Raw genomic sequence first — 11,266 nt, forward strand, 5'->3', positions numbered from 1 at the left:
TGTAGAATGGTATGTTCTGTTTACATGTAAGCGTTCCATGTATTGTTCCATTTTTACTTCAATTAATTTACTGTAAATTGACTGATTTATTTTATTCATTTATGCTTTGTCAATAAGATTTCTTTGACAATAAAGTACACTTTGTATTGAATTGAAAAAAAAAAATACAATACAGAATTGTAAATCGTGAGACAAATAAAATATACTAGGTTTGTTCAGAAAATAAAGAAAATCATTGAATTTCACAGGTTTGGAGAGTCCGATTGTGATTTTTTGAATTAGATTGTTTCAAAAGTTGTATCTGTTTAATTTCATGTTTTGTAGCTCCATATAATGAAAATGATAATAATCGTCTTCATTATTTTAAACAAATAAAAAAAAAAAAAACGAGATCGAGGAAAGACATTCATAGAATATTTTTGTAAATGGAGAAGTTCAGTTCAGTTCCTGAATAAATTCAACAACTGAACCAAATTAATATTCATTCTTGATTGATAGAGAATTTTTTTACTCGATACATCGATGCTGTTCATTTTTTCCAAATTTTATTTTCTTGCCTCTTTTCAGATTATTTACTGTATAATGTCGTTAAGCGACAATTTTTCTCAGCAAATTCAAATTGAACCAAAGCCCTACCGAAACAACCCGACAAACTAACCAGGCATTTGGCAATGATAGTGTCAATGAACGCACTGTTCGCCGTTGGTTTGCGAAATTTAGTTCCTGAGATTTTAGCATCGAAGACGAGCCCCGAAGTGGTGGACCACCAGTAATCCAAGACGAGTTTTTGCGGTTTTTGATAATTCAAAACGTATTGGAAAGGTAAAAAAAGCTGTAAAAGTGGGTGCCCCAAGATTTGAACGATCAACAGAAATTATCACGTTGCTTTAGTTTTAGTGCAACGAAAACGATCCTCTACAGGAGACGTTTAGGACAATGCTTGGACACCGATGAACCATTCAGGCACATTCCAAAGACGAAACCCACCAAAAATGACTATGGTTACTGTATGATGATCAGCGACTGGTGTGATTCGTTATAACTTTTTGAAACTGGGTCAAACCATCACAGTAAATTCCAATTGTGAGGAAATCAATGAAATGTACCAAAAATTGATTCAGCAGCAGTCGACATTGGTCAACAGAAGACGTCCGATTCTGCTCCATGACAACGCCCGTCAGAACGTTTCACAAATAGCCGTCTGAAAATCAAACGAATTGAGCGATGAGCGTAGAAGTTCTGCTTTACCCACCATACTGTCCAGACCTCTCGCCAACCCACTACCTTCTTTTCAAGCACTTCGATAACTTTCTCATCGATAGAATCTCCGCCAGGCAAAAACGGCTTTCGTCGACTTCATCGAATCCCGAGCAAGCAATTTTCATGCTGACGGAATTAATCGATTTGTGTTTTGTTGGCAAAATTGCACTGATTCAAATGGCGCTTATTTCGATTGAATTGATTAAGTATTCACTGAGTTACTACAATTTAAAGTAGGCTCATAAAAACGGACAAAACTTCTGAAACAACCTGAACCTGCTCCTGAATTATGATGAAATCTTGAAATGTATTCATTGTTTACTTTGTCTGTGACGTCCACTGACAGGTTAAGCGATTTTTGTTTGACAAAACCAGCAGAAATGTTAACAAAGGCCTATGAGTAAAACGAACGACAGTTCACAAGTCTTGTAATTTATTGTTTCCAATATCTTTGTAAAGACGTTGAAGATGACGAACGTACCGGATGCTCCAGTACATCAACAACTGATAAAAATGCAGAAAAAGTAAAAGAAACGGTTATGAACGATCTCCGAATCACAATCAGAAAAGTCGCTGACGATTGACGTGAAGCAATCTGAAAAAAAAAAAAGTTGAATTTCCGGAAAAACAACTTTTGGCTTTTTGCACGACGATAATGTACCTGCTGACACTTCTTGCTCGTTCGTGAATTTCTGACCAAAAACAATACTTTAAGGATGCACCGGCATCCATATCCGCCATACATGACTCCTTGTGACATTTACATGTTTCCAAAAATAAAGAGTCTTAAAGGGCCGTAATTTTACATTGATGCCATTAAGAATGCATTTCTGAAAGAGCTATAGACTATCACGAAAATCGAGTTTGAGAAGTACTTCAAAGATTGGAAGAAGTGCTAATGGGGACTATTTTGAAGGTATATCAATCAATACATTTTTGCTGCGAATCTGAACTCCTTGAGGGGTACAATATCTTTGATATCATCGGAAAAATGATTGTATATTTTACAATTTGTGGAGAATATTTAACAGTTACTGAAAATTAATAAACATATGAAAATTTGTATTTTGTAATATAAACAGATGAATGCAAACATTTTCAAGTTCGGTGAACTACAATTGTTTTTGAAACTTTGTCGTCACAAACCTAAAAAAAAAATCATAATTTCTCATAAGACGTCTGATCATTTTATTTAAAAATGAGTATCTGATGAAATACTTTCATCACTAAAAGATCAATTTAAATGGGAACTATCATCGTGATGAACTGATCATAAATTCTTTTATATGCCAAGGAAGAATAAATAAATATAGTCTAGAAAACTAAAAAAACACGCTTTTAAAGACCATCGAACGAAAAAGTTAAAAATAAGTTTAAAACAATAACGAACAAAAAATACTAGTATTATTGTGAAAAAAGCGACGGACGCTTGATATACAAAAAATATGGCACAAAACGCCCACCCTTTTTTCGTTCGTTATTGTTTTAAGCTTATTTAAAAAAAACTTATTTTTAACTTTTTAGTTCGATGTTCTTTAAAAGCGTTTTCAGTTTTTTAAACTATATTTATTTTTAATTTTTTAGTTTTGTATGCTATAAAAACGTGTTTTTTGGTCTTTTTAAACTATATTTATTTTATCTAAACTTTGGGATCAATCAGCCGTATCCCTATTGTTTACAAAAATGACCATTGATATTTTCCGATTCCGGACGGGAGCCGGAAAATCAGCTACCAAGCCCAAGGCAGCAGGCGCGCAAAGGAAGGTTACAAATAGGCAGCAGGCAGGCGCGCGTGTTAATAAAAAAAAAAATACTTTTTTCAAATGAAGAAATACATGTAAAGTGAGTTCGAATTATATCAAGGAGGTTACGTACAGCGCCATCTGCCCGCGAATAGATCAAGCAGTAATGTCGATATATCAAGGAGGTTACGTACAGCGCCATCTGTCCGCGAATAGATCAAGCAATAATTTCGAAAATTCTGTCACATATAGATCCCGCGCTTGAGAGTTACAAACATACATACATACAGGTGAAGCTAATAAAAGCGTGTTAAAAAAAAGTGAAGTGCAAAATTTCCAGTAGACTCACCTCATTGTGACTTTCCTCACAGTCGGGAAATAAAACAAAATTAGCCTCATCAGGACTCTGCATATTCGAACAAAGACTCTTAACACCTTCAGATGTGTTCAATAAATTGGTCTCCCTACTTTGTGAACTATCAATACGGTTATTATCTCGACTCTGATTGGACACCTTCCAGATATCTTCCACATTCATGGGAGTACACGGAGTTGCGAAATCTTCCAGATCCGGACTCTTCAAATCCAGTGAGGTGAGTTGCTGTGTGATTCGTTTGAACGGAGATAAAATCAAACTCGGTCGGCCGCCACTTTCCAAACTCAAGTCTTCCCCAACACCCGAATCCTCGTTCACAATTAGTTTGTACTGTTCGATGAAATTCAAGGCTTCCTCGACCAAGCCCGGGTCCCAAAGACTCAGAAGGATTCTGGTTTTACTGATCATATCCTCGCAGATTGGTAACATTCCGTTGGTTTGTTTTTCTTTGGCCAGTCGCATCAGGGTCCGCATTGCCTCTACTACTTCTTTTCTTAGTTGCTTGATTGCCTTTCAGAGTAAAAAAAATATTATTAAAAGACAAATGGCCAAATGCATAAATAAATACAAGATTAAAGACGAAATACACTACAGGGTGTATGTATACCCATGCTTTGAGGGGTAATTGTGAGAACGTCAATATATATTTTTATATATATTCGTAATTCATTTGTAATTTTTGACTCATTACATTATCCAATCTCAAGTTAATCAATGGAATAATTAGTTACACTTAATGATGTGTGATGCTACTCATCAACAAATATCAAATTGCCCTATAAAACATTTTGATTACATTCAAAAACTTAATTTGTTTAATAACTTAACTGAAATCATATATATATATATATATATATATATATATATATATATATATATATATATATAAAACTGCATGTTTGTTGGTTGGTAAGTGATAAACTTCTACATCGCTCAACCGATCGTGTATGTATAAGTAATGTTTCATAGAGAAGGTTTTTAGGCTATAAATTTTTCTTTAACTCGCCACTAGATGGCGCTGTAGAAAACTTTTTTGAAAGCACTGTTCTATAACGCTGCGCACGCCTGAGTTCGTAGATTCTGATTCTGTCAAAACATTGGAACAGCAGCGATACAGCAACATAGTACTAATTAGTACTACAACTACCAAATTCTAAGTGGGCGAAGCCGCGGGCAACAACTAGTCATATATATAAAAATGCATGTTTGTTGGTTGGTTGGTAAGTGATAAACTTCTACATCGCTCAACCGATAGTGATGAAACTTGACATGTATAAGTTATTTTTCATAGAGAAGGTTTTTAGGCTATCAATTTTTCTGTAACTCGCCACTAGATGGCGCTGTAGAACAATTTTTTTGAAAGCACTGTTCTATAATGCTGCGCACGCCTAAGTTCGTTGATTCTGATTCTGTCAAAACATTGGAACAGCAGCGATACACCAACATAGTACTAGTTATATATATAAACAATTTAATTACACTTCTTTTTACACATAAATTAAGTTAATTTACAATTATTGAAACTTATTGTAAATGCTTACGTAACCTCCTCAAAACTTCCACTTCATTTTTTCAACCTCGCCATTTGTAACGTTTACATGAACGCCCAAAACGTTCCATAATCTATTCCATCTGACTTTATGTCAGTGGAACACACTACAAGATGTCTTGGCCGGCCATGATGAGGTCAAGATTTTTAATTTAATCTTTCTAGTTATTAGATTTGATGAAACTAACAAAAAAATACCTGTATAGCATCATTGGCCATAGAAATTTTCGTTGTGATCTGATAATTTGAGCTAGATTTACTCGGCGATTCTTTCAATTGCTGAACTAATCTGAAAAAGACATATAAACAATTACTATCGATGACGCTTTTTTTAATATAACTCACCTAATCAAACCACCATTCTTCGACTTGTGGGAATGAGCTGTGAAAGCTCCCACGGTGATCCAATCATAAAAACCGGATTTGTTAAGGGTATCATTGTGCACCCACATCCTTTGCAGGTGCAGGTTTATCGGAGCGAACTCTAAACTCCTGTCGCCTTTGCGAGAACTGGCTTTGAAGAGACTGCCCTTGTGCGCTAGCAAATTTTCCTTGGCTTGTGAATATAGTCGAAGCAGGTGCAAGTGACGATCCAATAATTCTACTTGTCGTGAGTGCCAAGGTTCTCTGAGTTCCCCCATCCCAGCGACCTCTTGTAGTAGTTCTTTTTCCTGCAGAATCCATATATCGCTGGAAGAATTGATAGAAGATTGACAAACAATAAAGGGTGGTCAGATTGCGATTACAATAACTTCTATGGTCACTAGTTTATCAATAGTTACTTGTGTAGGGTCTTCCACTAATGATTTCTGAACTTTGACAATTGATAACGGCCGTCTTGTTGAAGCTACATCTCTCAAATTAGTTGTCATTTAATCAGTCTGTTTTGCCAAATCACCATGGACGGATATGGCATTCAACAACACAGGCAAATGATAAAATTGTTTTATCAAAATTGGTGTTTTGTTCATTGTATTTATTTGAATTCAAAGAAAAGAAGCGCTTAATAAAAGACCCTTGAGTTCGGGTTGAACCGCGTCTTCTGTTATCAACGTTTCGGCTCCCATTTTGTAGCCATTTTCAAGAATTTGATGTGACTTGACGCCGGGGCCTCAATATGCCTACTCCCCAGGTCTCGTCGCGAGTTTTCTCTAATCTCAATCTGCCTACTCCTTAGATTGAACTGAGGTATTGATGGGTGTTGGCCAACAATCAAATTTCCACATTCCTTCGTTCTCCAAAGGACACAATAATCAATGAATCCCAGAGTATATATGAAATTTCATGCTCCGATTGCTATAGAACATATGTAGGTCAGACTAACAGACGTGTGACAAGTAGAGTATATGAACATCAACTTGCTGTGCGAAAGTCAGACCCATCCTCAGCCTTATCAAAACATCATCAAGAGACAGGACACAACAGAGACTTGACCATCACTAAGACCATCGCCACAGCGAAAACACCCTAAGCTCGGATAATTCGCGTGGTCATCGTAATCGAAAAGCGACCTTTCTGCCTGAACAAACGTGAAGAGGGTCAAAGACTTCCAACTGCCTGGAAACCCCTAATTTCTCGAAGCTCACCCCCCACCAAGACCCCCGGTGATGGTAGTCACCCGAAGCCCCACCCCCACCTTTCCGCTTCAGTAGTTTCCGTGTCAGTGTCATCATCTCGCGGTGTCATTTTCGGGATACCTCAGGGGAGTGTTTTGGGACCTATGTTAGTTTTAATCTACCTGAATGATTTAGATACCATCCATGGTTGTGATTTCACGAACCTTTTTGCAGACGACACTTTGTTATCAATTTCAGGAGATGATATAGAAACAGTAGCTGATCAAATGAATAATGAACTAAGAAATGTTTTCAAGTACATGAATCGCAATAAACTAAAACTCAACACCTCCAAAACAAAATATATCATCTTATCAACTGGTTATAAGCTATCACTCATCAACAATCTCAACAAAAGATTACAAATTGCAGGTGATGTAATAGAGTTTGTAAGTGAATTCAAATACTTAGGTTTCATGGTGGATAATCGTTTATATCTTCATGTTCATTTTGATTATATATATAGAAAAATTACCAAAAAAATATATTTTTTTCTCAAGAATTTCATCTCAGCTTTCGATGTACTCAAAAATTACATTATATAATTGTATAATCCAACCCCATTTTGATTATTGTGTTAGTCTTTTATACTCATTTGACCAAAATAATAATAAAAATAATCGGCTTTATTCATCAACATAATAATATATAAAACAAAAATAATGATGAAAGGCGAAGTTCAGCTTAAGCTGTTTTTCAACTTAACCTAGTTAAAAAGACAATTATAAAAGCATATTTGAAAGTTATACAAACAATTGAAAAATAAATGATAAAATAGTAGACAGAAAAACAAAAAATAAACTGCAATAACATACCACAAAAGAGAGCATTAACGGTATCCAATTGAACTATCCAGCTGATTTCAAGTGCAGTTTCTGTTTTTTCTTGAAGTTATATAAAGTCTAGTGTCTGAAGTCACTGGGAAGGGCATTGTAAAGGACAACTGAATTATATAAAAAACTTGGAGTGAAACATGCTGTATAAGGTATCGGCTTTATAAAAGTTACAGAATCGTGGAATGAGGATTATTTTACAAGTGAATAGGTATTCCAGTATATCAAACATGTTAAGTACATTGCAGTGGCTGTCTGTTTCCCAGAGACTGTATGAGTTAGCAATGATATTCATTTTCAAACTAACACATATGCTTCCACCTTATTTTGAAGAATTCTGTATATATAAATCTCAAATCCATAACCACTTAACAAGAGTGAGTTTCTCCAAAAATTCCACTTTCCTCAAACTAATTTGACTAGTACGATGAAGTCTTTATTTTATAAAGGTTTGAATGAGTATAACAAACTCCCACTTTCGTTGAAGGATTCAATAAATGTTTTCCAATTCAAAAAAAACTCATGAACTATATAAAATATCATCCTTGATTCTCTTTTTTATGTTTGGTAATATATTTATCATGTATATCCTTATGTTGAAACTATTCTGGAATCATTGAAAAATGGCTTTTATTTTTTCCTTCTATCATATAATAATTTTTGTTATTTATGTCATTTATTTATATATTTTTAAAATAATGTATGTATATTAGGATGTCCTAAAGAAATCAATAAATATTATTATTATCAATACCACCGAACACCCATCGACACCTCAGTTCAATCTAAGGAGTAGGCAGTTTGAGACCTTCGAGAGAACTCGCGACGAGACCTGGCCCCAGCCCGGCCCGGCGTCAAGTCACATCAAATTCTTGAAAATGGCTCAAAAATGGGAGCTGAAACGTCGAATACAAAACTCCATTATGATTATAATTATTGTAATTGTAGTATTGAATTTTTATTAAACTTATTCATATTTTGACTCACAGTATTTGTCTTGGAAATGAGAAACAGAGGCGACTCTCTGCCATGTATTCGTGTACGCAGATATCTCCACCCAAGCCGGAATGAAATCGATAAGTTTGCAGATATGGCGAGGCGAACAGAAGTTTCAATTCTGATTGGCTAGGTAGTCTCATCTTTACGCCTAATCTCGGAGGTAAAGATTGAGATCTTCTGTGGGACCATACCTGGAAATCAAAAAGAGGTTATATGATATACCTAACATGGTAGTGTTAGATATATAAAGTATGTTTTATTAATGTTATTAAAGGCTGCTTCGAAAATAATGGAACCTCTGATTTATCTAATCAATTTATCTTTCTCTGAAGGTATTTTTCCTTCCCAGCTTAAGCAAGCAATGGTCGGCCCAGTGCATAACTTTCTCTACATAATCATGTATTATCAAACTTCGACAACGGTGAAAAACCACTTAGTGTTCTTTTCAACTTGACACGAGCGTTTGATACCATACATCATGGTCTTCTTCTTGATAAACTGTTTGACATGGGCGTCCGTGGTCCAAGTCTGAAATGGATTGAAACCTATTCAACTGGTCGTACACAGGTTGTTAAAGTTAGGCTTCAGACTGGGTCATTATCTCTTTACAATTCAGGAAACTGATTGTAGTGTATTGGTTAGGTCTGAGATTAAAAGTATTGAACAGGTGAACTATAAAAAATTTTTAGGAGTTTTTATTGATTACCAACTCAATTGGAATCATCATGTTGATTTCATACTGAAGAAATTAGCGACACACTGTTTCGTTATATGGAATCTGCGTAATTTTTTGTCTATTGAAATTCTTAAAAGTTACTATTATACATATGTTTACTCCGCCCTCAATTACTGTATTATTTGTTTTGGCAACTGCAATAGAATCAGTGACTTATTAATTTTCCAGAAAAAGATTATTAGAACAATTTGTTTTAAAAAACCACTCGATTCCTGTAAACCACTATTTGCAAAGTTGAATATATTAACTGTTACTTGCATGTATATTCTTAATTGCGTAATCTACGTTAAATCAAATTGCTCCAAGTTTCAGAACAGAGATGATACATGTCTTCTTTCGGGCTTCACCCTGAGAAAAAACTATAACATTTTAATTCCTAGTCATAAGTTAGCCAAGGTGACTAATGGACCTCATATCATGTCAGTAAAACTGTACAACAAGCTCCCAATATCCATTAAAAAAATAACTAGTGTAAAGCTCTTTAACCAAAAAGTTCGGAAACTATTATGTAAAAAGGTATTTTATTCGCTTGATGAATTTTTTCAGTCTGATTTGGAATTTTAAATTTTAATTTTTGTATCCCTTTTATGGTCTAAATGTTATATAATATGTCTTATAATTATGTTGTTTTATGATTGTGACCTCATTGTAATTGTACTGAGTTATGTGACTTTTCCATGCCTTCCCTAGGTCTACGGAAATAAAGATTTTTTGATTTTGATTTTATCTTTACTGGGCGTCAAGAAAATATGATAATTTCTGATAAAAATTTGATATTAACGTCAATTTCTGAAATACGAATTAATTAACATATCCGTTAACTTCTAAATAAGTATTCTGTTTTTAATTTATAATCTCTATATACCCATTCGTCGTCGACTGTGTCTCCCAAATACTCACTTATAGAGTAGTACGCTGTTTTTAATAAGATATTTTTGAGTACTATTTTGAATTTATTCAAAAGAAGACCTTTGTAGCAGTTTGGTGAATGATTAAACAGGGTTATTGCCATGTATTTTGGGCAACGTTTTGTTTTTTGGAGACGGTGATTCGGCACTTCCAGGATTGCTGCTTTTCTTGTGTGATATCTACTGCTTCCCAGCGCTCTGAATGAGGCCAACTCTGTTTTGGCATATATCAGTATATAATAATAATAATAATAATAAAGGTCTTTATTATTTTCAAATAATATACATATAGATTTTAACATTGTATGCAAAAAAAAAAATAAAAACATTTCTGAAAATAAAGGGCGAAGTTCATTTTCTGCAGACAAACGATAGTTTTACTAAGAAAATGTTCTGACATACAAATGACATGACATACAAATAATGGAAAGTCAGGATTTTCAGCTGTACAAATATATTCTTACAGCTTACTCTCCTGGCCACTCCAACGATATTTCAAACTGCTCTTTTCTGGAGTTTGAGTACCCTATCGGCCTCCTGTGATACTCCCCATACTATGATTCCATATGTCATTACTGACTGAAAGTGTGCAAAATATATTATCATCAATACAGATTTTTCGACGGTCTTCCTGAGTTGGTACAGGAGATAACACTTTGGAGCTAGTTTTTTGCACACTTCATTTATATGGGTAGTCCATGTACAGTACATCATTTACATACATCCCAAGGAACTTCGTGGAAGGTGTTTGAGTGATAGATCTGCTGTTAGATTTTAACAACAAGCTGTGGTCGAGTTTATTATTTGAGTGACTAAATCTTATGAACGTTGTCTTATCCATGTTCAAAATTAATCCATTTGAAGAGAACCATTCCTCAGATATTTTGACTTCTTCATTGGCCTCAAGACTGTTTGCTCTATATTGCTCCCTGTAGCTACGAGGGAGGTGTCGTCTGCATACATTATTCAATTTTCATTATAAATGTCATTCACGTATATAAGATATAACAGAGGACCTAAAACAGAACCCTGGGGAACCCCTACATCATTTATGTTTTTCAGTGAAATGTGATTGTTTGCTTGAACATACTGCTTCCTGTTTGTCAGATAACTTTTTAGCCAATCATGTACCACTCCTCTGAAACCGTACAGTTCTAATTTTGTTAAAAGAATTTCATGGTTGACAAAATCGAATGCCTACAATCATACAGGTTGTTTATTAAACGTGTTATTCATCATGCGTTTTT

General features: G+C 34.7%; 1 protein-coding gene across 5 annotated transcripts in view; it reads right to left on the reverse strand.

The window, feature by feature from the left end:
• The window catches only part of LOC111518085 (inositol polyphosphate-4-phosphatase type I A), a 106,647-nt gene that overhangs the window by 7,595 nt on the left and 87,786 nt on the right, over nucleotides 1-11,266 (reverse strand). For all 5 annotated transcript variants that reach the window (XM_074176333.1, XM_074176335.1, XM_074176332.1 and 2 more), the window contains 4 exons: nucleotides 8,364-8,566; nucleotides 5,273-5,617; nucleotides 5,126-5,216; nucleotides 3,352-3,888 (listed from right to left, as the gene is read on the reverse strand). In XM_074176333.1, the coding sequence (XP_074032434.1) occupies nucleotides 3,352-3,888; nucleotides 5,126-5,216; nucleotides 5,273-5,617; nucleotides 8,364-8,566 (1,176 nt within the window). The remainder of the gene's footprint in view (nucleotides 1-3,351; nucleotides 3,889-5,125; nucleotides 5,217-5,272; nucleotides 5,618-8,363; nucleotides 8,567-11,266) is intronic.

The sequence above is a fragment of the Leptinotarsa decemlineata genome, unplaced genomic scaffold, assembly GCF_025532065.1.
Source record: "Leptinotarsa decemlineata unplaced genomic scaffold, Ldec_3_MD MMD2_tig00001719_RagTag_RagTag, whole genome shotgun sequence".
Lineage (NCBI taxonomy): Eukaryota > Metazoa > Arthropoda > Insecta > Coleoptera > Chrysomelidae > Leptinotarsa > Leptinotarsa decemlineata.